Source organism: Opisthocomus hoazin, chromosome 6 (genome assembly GCF_030867145.1).
Source record: "Opisthocomus hoazin isolate bOpiHoa1 chromosome 6, bOpiHoa1.hap1, whole genome shotgun sequence".
In the NCBI taxonomy this organism is placed as follows: domain Eukaryota; kingdom Metazoa; phylum Chordata; class Aves; order Opisthocomiformes; family Opisthocomidae; genus Opisthocomus; species Opisthocomus hoazin.
The window spans coordinates 7,065,076-7,082,062 of record NC_134419.1 but is presented as its reverse complement, the minus strand read 5'-3'; the positions used below and the strand labels follow the sequence as shown (position 1 = coordinate 7,082,062).

The 16,987-nt window shown below is 45.1% G+C and overlaps 1 protein-coding gene across 1 annotated transcript; it reads right to left on the bottom strand.

Moving 5' to 3' along the window:
- Nucleotides 1–995: 995 nt before the first annotated feature.
- MAGOH (mago homolog, exon junction complex subunit) lies at nt 996–3,851 on the bottom strand. Its single transcript, XM_075424459.1, has 5 exons — nt 3,731–3,851; nt 3,578–3,636; nt 3,200–3,310; nt 2,247–2,329; nt 996–1,254 (listed from the first exon to the last, which is right to left on the bottom strand). The coding sequence occupies exons 1-5, from the start codon at nt 3,816–3,818 to the stop codon at nt 1,155–1,157; spliced, it is 441 nt and encodes a 146-aa protein (XP_075280574.1). The 5' UTR covers nt 3,819–3,851; the 3' UTR covers nt 996–1,154.
- Between the last annotated feature and the right edge of the window lie 13,136 nt (nt 3,852–16,987).

The window sequence follows — 16,987 nt, the reverse complement described above, 5'->3', positions numbered from 1 at the left end:
GTGCGTTCGGTTTCTTTCCAGCCTCCGCCGCGCTGCGTTGTTGCCCTCAGTCAAGATGGCGGCCGCCTCCCGGTGCGCTCTGCCGGGCTGAAGCCGACGCGAAGCCGAAGCTGCCCTCGGCCAAGATGGCGCCCGCCGGCGCGGTCCTGTCACCGCCCCGCCGCAGCGGCCTCGGGCGGGAGGCGCCGCCGGTCCCGGGGGGAAGGCGGAACGGTGCGGGGGGAAGCGGGGCAGGCGGGTGGGCAGGGCGCCCGGGCTGCTGGCGGGAAGGGCAGACGGTGCCTGTGCCCAGAGGGAGAGCGGGAGGCGCTGGCACCGGGAGTAGGGGTCAGATGTTTTCACCTTTAAAGAAGTCGTTTCACCACAGTCTCTGCTGTTTGAGGAAAAAAAGGAAGAGGTGCTACAGAAAGCAAGGGCAGGCGTTGGCAGTGATGGGCTGGGAACAACACCCTCAGAGCCCGGCGGGTCTCTGTCAGTGCTTGGCAAAAATTACCTCTTCAGCGCTGGGAGGTGTTTGGTCCTGTAAGTCTCTTCATTCCGCACAAAAGCTCTGCTAGTCTAGAACCTAACTAAATACATTCTACGCTGCTTTTCATGTCAGTTTTTCTGAAGCTGGGTGGGAGCGCCAGCGGAGGTCCTGGGCGGCTGCCGGGTGCCTGCTCCCGCTCCGAGGGCAGACGGGTCAGGGCAGCAGGCCCTCGTGAAGGCAACGCGCGCCTTTGCTGTAACCGGCGACCATGCGCAGAGTCGCAGCTTCAGTTGTTTCACGTATTTGAGCTGGCCAACAGAACATCCAACTCGGGATAGCAACAAAAGCTTATCGTGACAGCTGGTAGAAGCGTCATCTCACGGAGCCAGACTTAATTCCATTTTCTGCCGCTGCACAGAGAGAGAAGTGAAATACAGCTTTGTCCGAAACAAGTGAAGTAACATGCCCTGAATGGACCACGATAAAAGAAGTATTAGGACGTCAGTTTCTCACCAGAACTTATAAATTAAAAATACAAATCTCACCATTTTATTAAGACAGTCACTGACAGTTTGTAAAAAAAATTTCTAACATACATAAAAGCTTCAGGCCAGAAATAGTGAGAAATTGAAACACCCCCACCCCCCGCCCCATAGAGACACTGAAGTACAAACTTCAGTTTGATTTAAATTGGCTTAATCTTGAAGTGTAGTCCAATAAGACTGAAGACTAGACACTTCAGGTCCTGGACCAGGTAGTAGAACACTCTCAAGCCTTCTGGATCCCTGCAGTGCACAACAGAAGGAAGGAAAAAAAAGTTAGATTGATGTTTTTAGACTAGCCTATTAAAAAAAAAACAAAACCAAAACAAAACAACAAAGCCTATAAGGAGACTTTTCAGAGGTCATCTTGGGCATTAACAGATTTGTTTCATCCTACATGGACTGATAAAACACTCTGCAGCCCTAGTTTGCAAGTTATAGTTCTTGACCAAATGTGCATTTTTATCACCAAGACAAGCAGTAACATCACTTTGGATTTACAAAACATGACGTCCAGTCTTTCCAGCTCAGGTGAAATACAGGAGCTTTGGTTCTCCCAGAGACATTGGCGTGTACAGGAGTCGTGGTTTAGCCCCAGCCGGGGACAAAGAACCACGCAGCCGCTCGCTCCCTTCTCCCCGCCCTGGCGGGATCAGGGGGAGAACTGGAAGAAGGAGGCAAAGCTCATGGGTTGGGATAAAGACAGTTTAACGGAACCGCAAAAGAAGAGGAAAATAACAATACTGGTAAAAAGAACATACAAAGCGAGGGATACATAATGCAATTTTCTCACCGCCCGATGCCCAGCCTGCTCCCGAGCAGCGATCACCCTCCCCCAGCCAGCTCTCCAGCTATACAGCGAGCGCGATGTCACAGGGTACGGAATATCCCGTTTGCTCGGCCAGTTTGGGTCCACTGTCCTGGCTGTGGCCCCTCCCAGCTTCCTGGGGAAATTAACCCTTTCCCAGCCAAACACAGGGCAACAGGCCACTGGCGGTTCAGTTCCGACTCTGAATACGCCTAACAGTAAGGTGAGCTGCTTGGTGAATTTGAAAATACAGCGTGTAATGTCACAGCCTGAAAGCTTTTCGTACATTACGTGGGAACACAGGGCCCCTGTGCCTCCAGGAACTGATCTGTACTTTGAAACAATGTAAGAGTACCTAATTGTCAGCAAGTTCTAATACACATCGTTACATAAAAACAACAGCAACATAAGAAAGCAGAGTACGTACTTGGATTGATTTACATCAATGAGTGAACCGATTTTTGACGTGGTAAACGAGATGTGCTCATCACCAATTACTATTTCAAGCTCCTGAAAAATAAATTATTATAGGAAGTCAAACTACTGCTTTGTGGCCAGCAGGTCGAGGAAGGGGATTTCTGCCCCTCTGCCCTGCTCTGGTGAGAGCCCCCTGGGACTCCTGTGTCCAGCTCTGGAGCCCTCAGAACAGGACAGACCTGGAGCTGTTGCAGCATGGCCAGAGGAATGATCTGAGGGCTGGAGCACCTCTGCTGTGAGGAAAGGCTGGGAGAGTTGGGGCTGGTCAGGCTGGAGAACAGAACGCTGTGGGGAGACCTTACAGCAGCCTGCCAGTACCTGAAGGGGCCTGCGAGAGAGCTGGAGAGGACTTTGTACAAGGGCACGGAGTGATAGGACAAGGGGTGATGGCTTTGAGCTGAAACAGGGGAGATTTGGATTGGACATAAGAAACTATTCACCATGAGGGTGGTGAGGCCCTGGCAGAGATTGCTCAGAGAAGCTGCGGATGCCCCCTCTCCAGCAGTGTGCAAGGCCAGGTTGGACGGGGCTTTGAGCAACCTGGTCTGGTGGAAGGGGTCCCTGCCCACGGCAGGGAGGCTGGAAGCGGATGATCTATAAGATCCCTTCCAGCCCAAACCATTCCATGGTTCTATGATTTATGATATTAGTTACAGAAATACTTAAGTACCAAGATGCTGGCTACGCCATTTTTATTATAAAAGTATTGAATGCAGCAGGTCTGTGAATCACATTAACTCCCACAACTAAATTGCCACTTAGGCACCACACAGGTTTTAAAATAGTATTTGTTTCCCTCTTGGCAAGAGACAACACTGACGCAAAGAAAAAGTTCAGTTACGCTTCTTCTGAGCTAACGCGTACGAATTAACGCAGCGCCCGGAAGAGACGCAGCCCACCAACCTGCCGGCCGACTCTGTCAGGAGGTGGCCACAGGGCATCGTCCTCCTTGGTGATCTCGCTGTCGTCGATGATCCTCTTCAGCTCCTCCATCACACTCTTATGCACGTACGCCTGCAAAAACAGCCCGGCCCGGAGAACCAAGCAGCCCCGAGCACTGCCTTGCCCCCCACCCTGGCCCACACGAGCGATCTGCCTGGCCCGTTCCCCTCATGGCAGCGGGAGAAGCCTCCCCCCGCCCCCCTCACGGCAGTGGGCACCCTGTTCCCCTCACGGTATGGGGAGGGCACTCCTCCCGTTCCCCTCACGACAGCGGGAGAGGCCGCCCCCCCCTGCTCCCCTCACGGCAGCGCAAGCCCCCACCCGCAGCCCCCCCCTCACCTCCTTGCGGATCATGACGTCATTCTTGTAGTTGCTGTTGTTGGCGTAGCGCAGCTTCCCTGGCGGAGACGGGACGGACGTTAAACCCGCGGCGGGACCCCGGCCCCGCGCCCCGCCCGGCCCCGCCGCGCCCGGCCCCGCCGCGCCGCTCACCGTCGGGCCGGAACTCGAACTCGAGGAACTCGTGGCCGAACTTGCCCTTGTGCCCCACGTAGTAGCGGAGGTAGAAGTCGCTCGCCATGGTCCCGCCGCCGTCCCGGCAAGCACCGCGGCGGCGCGGCCGAAGCGCGTCACGGCGGGCGGGGCGGAGCGCGCCGCCACCTCCGATTGGCCGGCGGCCGAGGCGCCGGTGGTTGCGGCCGCCCCCTGGCGGGCGCCGGTGGGTGCGGGCGGGCTCCTGAGGGGGCCGCAGCGGTGGGAGGAGGGCGGCAGCTCGGCCGGGGATCGCCCCGGGGATCGCCCTGTGCCCTACCGACACGAAGCGGTACAGGCGATCCCCCCGTTCCCTTCCGACCGCCTGCCCGCAGCCGAAGGCTTCCCCTCTGACCGCCTGCCCGCGGGCGACGGCTTTGGGCCTCGGCAGGTGGCTCCCCGCGGGGGGCCCGGAGCGCGGGCCACGCGGCTCTTCCCTCGTGGTAATATATGTGGTGTTTGACAGAAAAAAGTCACCCTGGTGCTTGGTGACCGCCTCGCCTGTCCCTGCGTGGCAGCTGTGGCGGCTCGGGTGCCATTGCTGAAACACGGAATGGGACTGAGTCGATGCGCAGGGATTGGCGTCGGTCGGCACCGTGCAGTTCTGTCAGCGCGGTGTGATTCGCCCTGAAAGCTGCCATGTTTCTGTAGGTGGGAAATGAAAATTATATTATTATAAATTCATATTATGAAAATAGGAAATGAAAATTATTTATTACTAATAAAGGCCCTCTGGTAATATTTACACATAGTAGTAATACAAGAAAAAGGAGGTGCAGCTGGCCTTTGGTTACGAGCCCAGCCGTGAACATTGAGTGTTAGAGCTTGAAGCAGTTCGTGCCTCCCTCGGACAAAGGCAGTGACCCAGCAGGGCTGCTCTGGGGCTGGGTTTGGTCCCCGCGCAGCCGGTGCGCCCCTGCGCCTCCTGCTCGCTGGTACCAGTTTGTTGGGTGAGCCTTGTCAGTGGTGGCCTGAAGTCTGAGAGTAAGCGGACTGGTGGCAATATCTGCTTTTTTACTCCTTGGGGAACTGCTGAGAGAAAAGGAAATAGCCAGAGAAGTGCCCTTTTGTAAAATATTCCCTTCTGAAAGAAAAATTTAGCAATGGGGTATCTGTGGTGCTGGTCGCTAGAAGGGACACTTTTTATTGAGGACACTGAATGGGGGAGGACATTTCATACAGTGATAGTATTGAAAATGGATTTTACACTGATGAACTTGATTTTATTTAGGTGGTGCAGGCAGTTAGTGCAGGGCTAATGAAGCTCACTCTGCTTTACTCTGGAGTTACAGCAAGGTTAAGCCTGGCAATATTTACTATTGTGAACTGAGTGGAGGTAGCTGATCTGCTTCCAGATCTAATCCATTCATGGAAACAACATAGTCTTTGGTACGGTATTGTGTAAATAATCAAATAAACCTTTTGATCTCAGTTAGTTCTGGGGGGAGGAAAGCCCTAGGTGTCCACATCTGGACATCATTCGCACATATACTGACTAAACCCCCATTGATAGGTCGGATTTGGCTGAAGTTTGTTTTTCAGGAGCCCTGTGTGTTTTATGGTCCAGCTTCCTCTTCTGACTATGCAGGAGTGCTAAGCTTTCACTAGTATAGTCAAACTGAAAAATGTTGAGACTGGTGGTTGATTTCTTCTAACATAAATTAATGCAGTGAGAGGCAATCCAGTAGTTTTCTATTAGTATTTATATTTCTATGAATGTTTATATCTAGGCACTCATGAATTAGGGTTAAGTAGCTACTGTGGATATATTTTAGGACTTCATTGGATTAAAATAATGGAGCAAAGAAATTGCATCTTTGTCTCATTTGACTTAAATTCCTGTTGGACCTAAAGACACTCTTCACTGGGGACACACAAAATAAAGAACAATTTATTATAGGTTAACCAAGAGTGAGAAAGGAAAATCAAAACACAGGTACAGGGAGGTGAAATATTGAAGGCTCACTCTTGAATGGAGAATGGCCTCCTAGTGTCATTCACTGCATGGTGATAGGTCAAGCTGCTTCTCCTCTGCCTAGGCTAGACAGCTTTTCTTGTGTTCCTTTCCCCAGGGAACTGGAGGGTATTGAGGGACGATGATTAGTAGTCTGGAGAAATCTATGAATAAAGACAAAAAACTAAATACATACAACTCAGCTAAATGATGAAGTAGAGCACTTTTTTAAAGTCTAATATGGCAGTACTCATTGCATTTGTATGGGAGTTTGATTGTTCTGTGTGATGTGGCATGGGACATGCTATGTTGTACTGTGTTTACTCAGAGTAAATTTAATTCTTACTTGTAGTTAGAAGTTAATTGAATGACATCCTCAGAGTTCTGCCAGATGTCATTACAAAAGTGAGGACATCTTTTGACATTAGATTTTTTTCTATTAGAAAATCAGAATTGTGGTTCATTTTGAAGTAAACTCCACAGAAGAACCTCAGAAGGTGTTAGTGAAATAAGACAGAAGTCTGGCAAACTGAAATAGCATTAGGTTAAAGATGTTCACTAAAGAAACTGTAAAGGAGTTTCTTTGAGTTTCACAATATATGAAGAGATGTTTCAGAGTTTAAATTTTAAGATAAATGTTTAATCACTTTTCTTCTTGCATTTTACATTATGGTTATGAATACTGGAAATATTCAGTCTGACTGGGTTTGACTGGAAGGTGTATTTGACTGCAGAACATACATGAGTTTTTTCTGTTCACAGCAGAGATGCTAGGAGGCAAAGTCAGAATGGAAAGCCGACCTGCACGAGGAAGTTAGTGTATCCGCTTTGCCTGGATTTATGTCTGGTTTACTTCAGTTTAGCTTCTCATGGTTAAGTGACTGGCACATGTGAAAAATAATTCATATGCTACACTCGCTCCTGTTTAACAGAGACTGACGTTACACTAATCCAATTAAATGACTTTCTCAAAGCCTCGTAGACTCCTCTGGTTTACAGCTTCCTAATGTTCAGCCTGTTCTGCATATTTGACCAAAGTGTATGCATAAGAAGAGACTTAATGTTTTGCAGGAAATGTTGGGAGTCCTTTTTTCCTGTTAAAAATTTGGAGTAGCAGTCTTTCACAGCATTGAAGGATCAAACACTTAAATGCCTTTTTATTCCATTTCTTCTTCCTGAGTTTTTCCATGTAAATAAAGATCTAATGTGGTTATATCGCCTTATTCTGTTACTGTCTGCCAACTTCTAGCACTGACAGGAAGCTGGTGTGGTTCACTGCTATTCCGTCTATCCAGTAAGAAGCACTTTCAGTGCCACTCCACGTACGGTGTGAATCTTTGTTTAAATAGTATTGTCCTTTTCTAGGAATATTGTCTTGAAACCGATCACTTGATACAGTCCTAATTCTTTAAAATGAGCAGACTACCAGTTAGCAAAGCCCTCTGATCCAAACAGATGGGAGCTACCACTAGGAAGCCTTGCCGGACGTGGGCATCTGATGAGGAAGTTTTGCCAGGGTGAGTTCTGTCTAAATGACTGGGACAACGTCATGCCTGTCCTGCTGGGCTTAGGAGCCTGTGCTACTAAATCAAAGGCCCCATATCTTTCCCATCACAAGAAACCTACCTGTCTGTCATTCTGTCACTTATGGCACCTTTCTGGTAAATTTTTTGAGTTTTTCTCCAGTTCTCTCACAATTTAGCTGGCTATAGATAGTATCCAAAGTGTGTTCATTCAAGAAAAGTGTGTTCTTCTGGAATCCCAAAGGGCTGTTTATAATTAAAATAGGTGGTTAAAATTACTGATTTCTTGGCCATAGTTTCATGGATTTCGGGCAGACTCTTGGTAGTAACTATATAAATGTGAAAAAGGATTCACTATTTTTCGTATCTTTGGGCTTCAATATTCACAGTTGCATTCTGCACTCTTAATGAATTTACATTCTACAAAATATCTAAAAGTTGACCCTTCAGTAGAAGAGTCCTACTGATACAGAAATAGCTAACCAACTGCTTTCTTAATATTTATGGGTAGTGCAAAGAAATTAAAACACACGCCTAAAAAAAAGTACCATTCATATTTATACTAGGCTAAAGGATTTTTGGCAGAACTATTACCCTGCTCATTATATGAACTTGGTTGTCTGATCTAAAGGTAATACCAGGTGTAAACTTTGTATGTTCCTCAAGTACTGTCTGGTTTGACTTCAAGATCAGAGGGTTTTTTTTGTGAGAGAATGACTCTTCTAAAATTGTCTAATTTGTTTTATAAACGTTTTTGGGAATATCAGTGCTTAATGCATTGTAGTGAAAATTACTGTGTTGGAAGGAAGAGCAAACTGGAATATGCGTTATCCTGAGAACATGCATTTAAATTCATCTGGGAGGTGTCAACTGTCTTTGAGTTCTGTGTACTAATTCTAACATATTTTATGATGACTGCATATTATGGGTGAGATAAAAATGTTTTTTGCTGTGTGTGTGTTAGTTTTTTTGTCTTCTTAAAATACATGTCATGTTTGATGGCATTACAATAGGCAGTGTATTGCTGCCACAGTGGTGTTTGTGTTATCTTGACACATTTATAATCAAAAGGCATGCTATGCTTGAATGCATTGGCTTAAGGTTGTATTTGTGAAAGCCAGAAGTGTGTGGATTGTAGTTCTTTTCGTTCTGCTTAAACAGTAATTGTTCTGTCTCTGAAGAAATATCTCTAGAAATACACATTTTTAGCATTATTGTTATAGATATGATAAAAGGACTGTAGTAGAACAATGTGCATATTGAATCTTGATACTGATAATGGTTTATAATTTGGGTGGGGTTTTTTTGTTGTTTTAAGAAGAGCAAAATTTACCTGATTTTCACTTCTGACCTATGGGGAGCAGGTATCTATGGGTCTTGGTGAAACAGGAGAAATCAGATAAACATGCTCTGAATATTTTGCTTCAGTGGTGTGGGGTTTTTTTTCCTCATGTCAGTGAAAGCTAGCGGAAAGCTCTAATAAATCAACCTACTTTGGATCCCTAATTTAACTTAGTTTTAAGGCTGAAAGACTGTATTTTTTTGTATTTTCCTGAAAACCTGCTCGTGCCATTGACCTAGTTGTATTTCTGCCATTTTCTTCCTCTTTGCTAGAAACGTTGAACACTTTGGAGAACTGGGTGACAGATTCTTTTTCACAGATTCCAAATAAGTGAGATTTTTTTCTGATATTTTTCATGTCTGTAAGCTGTGAAACTATGTTCTAAACATGCAGAATTTTATGCAATTTCTTTTCCTTGTACCTACAGAGGCTTTAATTCTTACTGATTCCCTTATCAAAGAAACTGCTTTCACTGTCTAAATGAAGACAATATAATCTATGGAAGCTATTGAATTCAGAAAAATGTTTCTTTAAAATGTATTTGATAGCATGTAATGTGTTCCACGGTGTGGCTCTTGACTTTACATGTAGATCCCTGTTATACCTGTGTTACTTCTTTAGTTGCTGGGAAGAGAATTATATTCTAGTTTTGAAGAATGTTAATTTGTATGCCTCTGCATTGTGTGAAAGATAATTAGTATCAAATTTAGCTGAGCTGGCAGTTTGTTGTGGCCCTTAGAGACAAACTGGCTGTGGATTTCTATGTTAATACTAAGCTATGCGTTGTAATACAGTATTTAGAAAAGACATCTCGTTTTGTGTCTTGAAATTGTGATGTGACTAAGTTGTATCTACTTCTTTAAAAATACAGCTTTGTAAGAAGTAGCATCTCCTGTTGTGGTGCCAAGTAAAATGGCCTTACTACTCTCTGAGGTACGGTTTTCCCTGCTCTGCCATGCCGCTGTTGCCAGCTATTGACAGAAAGACATTCTTTGCAAACACACGTCCTTGCTTACAAGACAATACTCACTGACGATGACTAAGTAAACAGAAATGTGGTGTATTGGCATCCCTGTTAGAAGAAAAAAATCCTAAGCCTAGCATGGACTCAGATATGTAAATGAGTGTCTGAGAAAGAGAAAGATTAATGGAAATTAATATAAAACCGGGCTGGAAGGGACTGTCAGGAGTTACCGAGTTCATCCCCCCGTCCTCAGATAAGATCGGCTGGGTCCCATGTGCATCGTTTTGTGATTTTTAATGAAGCTTTTTGATTTTGATTGATTTTGATTCTCTGCTTTTTCTATAGATGGTTTTAGTGACAAATGCAAGTTTATCCTGTAATTTACTTTCTCATTTGACAAGTCAGCTCCCATATGAATCTGTTTGGTTCTAACCTGTGTGATTTGGCAATGCTAGAAGTTGGTGTACTAGAACTGCTAGCTGTAAAGACTAACAGGGGTGTGGTACAGGTGAATCCATCTCATTATAGTTTATTTCCACTAATAATTTTTTAAAAATATATTACTTAAATTGGGTTTTCTCAGGGTAGAACTGTGGCTTCAACTTACACAAAATATTGTTTGCTCTTACTTAAAAATAGATGTGTGTTAATTCTCATGTCAAACTTTTACAGAGATATTTATGAGGGCTGACGTGGGGAAGCTTGTCTCCAGTGGCTTCTTCTGAGATGCAGAAAGAATGTGGCGCATCTTGGCTGAAGTAAGCCTTTGTGAATTGTTCTCTAAGTAGTTCCCCCAAAGTGTTGGTATTGCATAAGAAAGAGGTGTCTTACATCACTACATGTTTCAAGCTCTTCTTTCTTAGAAATTAGCCAAGTGCTGTATTCTGTTCGTGTGTTTCTGTGGAAGCTGACAAATCTGCCAAACTGTTTGAGGGTTCCCCAAGTGGCAGGGAGCGAAGGTATTTGTTTAACCTTTAGCCCGTGATCTTCTGTAAGGGTGGGTTATGTCTACAACAGGGCTGTATGTCTGTGGAAATAATCAAAGAATCGTTGAACATTTTACCTCTTTGACTGAAATGTCCAGGTTCCGGTCCATGTCACCTGAAAGGACATCTTAGTTGTGTTGAGCTGCTCAGGATGATACTTCAGACCTGGGCTACTAAGCAGCTGTTGCTTGCTTCCACGTGGCCTTGCTTTGTCCTTAGTAAACATTGTGCTAATTTTTTTTTTCTTTTATTTGAAATGGTTTACCGAATCCAAGTGTTGATCATCTGACAGAGCCTTGTCGCACACCAGAATTTCACAGACTTTACAGGGTGAGGGACCGGGGGCAGTGCATATATAAAAGAAACTTTTAATTTTAGCTTTAGAGATGTGTTTATGCTGCTCTGAGTTTATGCTGCTCGTGTTCTCTGTTTTGCTTTGACAAGAAGCGAAATTGATTTTTATTTCTTTCTAGCATTTTTTACCTGTGTTTCTGCCTAGTTCTTAATTGTTTTTGCATTTAATTTTTTTTTTCTCATGCTTGTCATCTCATCTAAACAACTCATGTTCTTCCAGTATCTTTGATTCCAATATTTGGTTCTTTGCTTTTCCCTTATTCTATAAAGAAGGAAACTAGTCTAGTAGATCAGCAGATGCAAACATAAGGCTTCATTAGCAAAAAGGTAGAGACCTCTGGTACGTCCTGTCTTCTCACAGAAAACTGCCAGGCCTTACTTGTCCCTTGCATGCGTCAGATTTTCCAGTCTCTACACCCATTTGAAAACTTAACCTCAATAAAAAGACATCGCTATCCTTTTGCATAGATAATTGTACCTGTGAGCAGTCTTTGATCTGGTGGATGCAAAAGCACCATCCATTTCCTGTGCAATCCTTATTTGTAAAACCTTTGTATAATTTTCAGAGATCCCTAGCAAGAAGCAGACAAACCCTCAACTTTCAAGAGAGCCCTTGCAGATAGACTTTTAGGTGCATGTGATGTGCTGAATTCAGTCAGGGTTGCCATGGCAACCTTTTTCTTCTTTATCCAGAAAAAGACTGCTTTGTCAGTAAAAGTACCCTTTCACAGTACCCTGTGACTTTTGTTCAGGGCTCTCACAGCTGTTAGAAGCCATAGATAAGCGGGCCCCGAAATCAGCAGTATCGCAGGGCCTCTGGTGAATCTTTGCTCACTTAATGTTCTTTATCCTTCAGCTGCAAGTATACCAGTAGTTATTCCCTCCACCTTCTCTACGTTTGTTGGGGAAAAGACTGTCCCTTCCATACTGCATGGAGACATATAATTTCATATTCTGGGCTTTGAGCACTATTATTTTATAGCTAGGTGATACAATTTCAGTTGTGCTGTTCTCCTGTCCACTTCCCCTGATCTCAAAGAGTTCTTGGTTGTCTTTTCCCAGAGTCTACTTTGTTGAGCATAACTGCTCTCCTGCCCCTAGGAGCCATCAGATTAGTTCTGTTTCATGTCACTGACAGTTTTTTTCAGTGATAAAAAAGAAAACAGGAGGATGGAAACCCAAAGTGAGATGAAAATGATGATACAGACTGTAGTAAACTAATCCCCTTCCAGAAGCAAAGGAGTTATTTCTCTGCGTGTAGATCTCATAATAAAGTGATTTGACTCTCTTTGAGAAAATTATTCTGGATTTCCAGTCAGTCAGGATTACTGTAACTGTAAGTCTGTCCCATTAAAGCATGGGGATGGTGCATAAGCAGTGCCTTATTGACAACGTTTTCAGAATGGTGGATGGCGGCTTAATGAATTAATGTCTATATACATTTCCCCATATGCAAGTGCACATGCATATGGGGTTTTTTTCTACATTAAATAAAATAACTTGCCCACAGATGGTTCTTGGGATTAAAAGGATTGGAAATAATAACACATTTCTATTGTCAATGAATAAACCTATTTTGCAGTTATCCCAGTGCACAACATCCATCTGTTGAACAGTACTTGGGCACTGCCCCCACAAGAGAAAAATAACAGGTAGAATGATGTTTAGACTATCATTACATTAATCATGTAATTATTATTAATTTACATTCTAATTTGATGTCATGCTGTTTATAAAACAGTTTGTGAGGAGAATCCAATAAATGATCAAGGCCTCACCTTGTGGTAATACCACAGGAAAGGATAATTTCAGGAAATGTATTTTGTGCTTCTGATTCTTTGAGAATAGCATAAAAAATGGTATCAGTATTAGGTCTAATACCGCAATGCTGACATAATAGATATAATATCCCATAGACATATCTCACTTTTAATGATCTTCATTGTACAGGCCATGAACTATCCATGTGTGTTGTAGGACCTCTGAGGAGATGCAGCGCTGGTTTGGATGGCTGGTCATATCCCAGCCTTCACTGCTTTTAGCCTCGGGGTCCCCAGCCCAAATATCCACTCTGGTTTCAGCACCAGCCTTTTCGGCTTCCTAGCCTGCGTGGCCTTTGACTCAACTTTGAGGGAGATGTTACAGATCTCTGATGGTACTTACAGAAGCTCCGGTGTTGAGGTTAGGAAATGTGTGCACGTTTTCCCCTCTATGGTGGCACAAAACTTGGATTTAGGAAGAGCAAAAGAGCTTCAATACTTGCCCAATCACTTTGCATCCTGCAGTGGAATAAGAAAGGTCAGGCAATAACTCATGTTCAAAAAGAAGACTTCAGTAGAATGAATTTGGTTTATTTAATAGTAAAGAAAAGGTCATGTCTTTTGTTCTTTTATTTTCACATAAATTGATTTTGTAAAGTTGAAGTTGGTTTATCACTGTTTGTGTTCTATGGCTTTGATATTTCAGTACCGGAGAAAAGGTCATCTTCTTAGTGACTACCTGATATTCCATGGTCCATTAAAACTGCATTATTTCTGCTGAAGCTGAAGTTCTTTTCTTTCTTGCATTTTTTTCTCTTTTCTTTTTTTCCCCTAACTTTGCCTGTCGCAAGTCAACCCCGCTCCAACTGGCTACTTTGTCATGCCGTCTAGTATATTAGAGGTGCCTGCATATGATTGTATCTTCGTTTTATTTGGGCTGTGGAAACTTGAATGTCTTGGCTGTGCTAGCCTGTACGCCATTTAGATTCATGTAGATAGTTTTCATATTTTGTTCACTATGCAAGAGCTCAAAGAGATTCCCACTGTAGTGTCTTTCCTTAGGGGAGTGAATTGCGTTACCTGTCTCAAAATGAAGTGTCAGCAGAAGACAGTGACCAAGTATTGGCATTTTTATTGTTTTATTGACATCTAACTTCTCAACATGAAGCTGCTCCAAGAACCGAAAGTCTTTCTAACAAACAACTCAATCTATTTAATCTTATTTTAAATATCCCCCCCTCCCCCACCATTCCCGATTTCTAGTAGAGATCTAACTAAGAAAATATGAGGGCATCTCAGGAGTCCATCTCACAACCCCACTCAATGCTGCAGGCTTGGGGAGGAGTGGCTGGAAAGCTGCCTGGTGGAAAAGGACCTTGGGGTGTTGGTCAACAGCCAGCTGAACATGAGCCAGCAGTGTGCCCAGGTGGCCAAGAAGGCCAGCGGCATCCTGGCTTGTGTCAGGAATAGTGTGGCCAGCAGGAGCAGGGCAGGGATCGTGCCCCTGTACTCAGCACTGGTGAGGCCGCACCTGGAGAACTGTGTTCAGTTTTGGGCCCCTCACTACAAGAAGGGCATTGAGGTGCTGGAGCGTGTCCAGAGAAGGGCAGTGAGGCTGGTGAGGGGTCTGGAGAACAAGTCTGATGAGGAGCGGCTGAGGGTTTTTTAGCGTGGAGAAAAGGAGGCTGAGCAAAGACCTTATTGATCTCTACAACTGCTTGAAAGGAGGTTGTAGTGAGATGGGTGTCAGTCTCTTCTCACAAGTAGCAAGCAGTAAGACAAGAGGAGACAGTCATAAGTTGCACCGGGGGAGGTTTAGATTGGATATTAGGAAAAATTTCTTTACTGAAAGAGTGGTCAGACATTGGAACAGGCTGCCCAGGGCAGTGGTTGAGTCCTCATCCCTGGAGGGGTTCAAAAAACGTGTGGATGTGGCACTTTGGGACATGGTTTAGTGGTAGAATTGACAGTGTTAGGTTTACGATTGGACTCAATGGTCTTAAAGGTCTTTTCCAACCTAAATGATTCTATGATGCTATGAGAGCATTTGGGAGGCAGGAACTACTTTGGGGCTTGCAAGACTGGTAGTAGTTAACACCGAAAGAAAACCAGAAAAGTCAGGAACTCCAGCTCCAAACCTTGCCACCCTTCCTTCTCCTCAAAGCTTCGTATTTTCTCTGTATAGTCAGAAAATACTATCTGGGATCCACAGAGACACAATACAAAATAAAACTATGCTACCATTATTACTAAAGTGATATTCTGTAGGATGACAGTTTTTATTGAGAAGCTTTTTAATGTAGCATTTATATACTGTAAGAGGATATTTTGTTATTGTTTTAGAGGCCTTTTCATTGCCTTTGACATAGAGTGGCAACACTAGCATCTATAAAGATAATGGAAACGGATAAAGACATTGTGCCAGTCTTGAGCAATTTACAAACTGAATAAACATTAAATCTTTTTTCACCAGAAGGGTGGCTTTTTCTGTTCTTAATACAAAGTGACTACAATTCCAAGTTCTCTTTAGTTTTAAATGTAGTTCAAAGCACGCAAGTTGGTGAAAAAACAGAGCAGTCGAGAGGAAGAGTATCTGCATACGGGAATTGAAGCTGACAGTGTTTCTGCAGTTGTTTTTTTTCTTCTCACTCTTTCTTGCTGACTTTCTTCCTTCCTCTCAGCTTGTGTACATTTCCACCTTATTTCTTCACAGGTCTGCAGAGAGGTAAGAATATGTCTCTGTAACCTGCCTTGTGGACCAACAAGTCACTCAGTTGGTGGGACAACTCGCATGACTGGCATGCTGTCATAGATGGCTACAGACTCTTTAGGAAAGACAGGTCAACAAGGAGAGGTGGGGGAGTTGCTCTATATGTGAGGGAGCAACTGGAATGCATTGAGCTTGGCCTGGGGGCAAATGAGGAACAAGTTGAAAGCTTGTGGGTTAGAATTAAGGGACAGGCTCACACGGGTGACATTATGGTGGGTGTATACTACAGGCCACCTGACCAGGAGGAGGAGGTTGATGAAGCCTTCTACAGGCAGCTGCAAGCAGCCTCACAGTCACAGGCTCTGGTTCTCATGGGGGACTTCAACCACCCTGACATCAGCTGGGAAGACCATACAGCTAGGCAGGCGCAATCCAGGAGGTTCCTACAGAGCATCGATGATAACTTTCTGATGCAAGTGGTGGAGGAACCAACAAGGAAAGGCGCGCTGCTGGACCTCGTGTTAACAAACAAGGAGGGACTGGTGGAGGACGTGAAGGTTGGAGGTAGACTCGGCTGCAGTGACCATGAAATGGTCGAGTTCAGGATCCTGCGTGGAGGAAGCAGGGCGATAAGCAGGATCAAAACCCTGGACCTCAGGAGGGCTGACTTTGCCCTCTTCAAGGAGCTACTGGGAGGAATCCCGTGGGCCAGGGCTCTCGAAGGCAGGGGGGTCCATGAGTGCTGGTCGCTTTTTAAACAACACTTCTTCCATGCACAGGAGCAATGCATCCCCCTGAGAAAGAAATTTAGCAAAGGAGGCAGGAGACCTGCATGGTTAAACAAGGAGCTTCTAGCGGAGATCAGGCAGAAGAGAAAGGTGCATGGCATGTGGAAAGAGGGACAGGCCACTTGGGAAGAGTACAGAAACGTAGTGAGAGCATGCAGGGATGCGACAAGGAAGGCCAAGGCTCACCTGGAATTGAAGCTGGCAAGGGATGTCAAAAACAACAAGAAGGGCTTCTTCAACTACATCAGCAGCAAAAGGAAGGCTAGGGACAACGTGGGGCCGCTGCTGAATGAGGCGGGTGTCCTGGTGACGGAGGATGCGGAGAAGGCAGAGCTAATGAATGCCTTCTTTGCTTCAGTCTTCAGTGCTAAGACTGGCCCTCAGGAATCCCAGGCCCCGGAGGTAAGAGAAGAAGCCTACAAAGAGCACGACTTTCCCTTGGTCGAGGAGGACTGTGTGAGGGATCGCTTAAGCGATCTGGATGTCCACAAATCCATGGACCCCGATGGAATGCACCCACGAGTGCTGAGGGAGCTGGCGGATGTCATTGCTGAGCCACTCTCCATCATCTTTGAGAGGTCCTGGAGGACAGGAGAGGTGCCCGAGGACTGGAGAAAGGCCAATGTCACTCCAATCTTCAAAAAGGGCAAGAAGGAGGACCCAGGGAACTACAGGCCGGTCAGCCTCACCTCCATCCCGGGAAAGGTGATGGAGCAGCTTATCCTGGAGGCCATCACCAAGCAAGTGGAAGAAAAGAAGGTTATCAGGAGTAGTCAGCATGGATTCACCAAGGGGAAATCATGCCTGACCAATCTGATAGCTTTCTACGATGACATG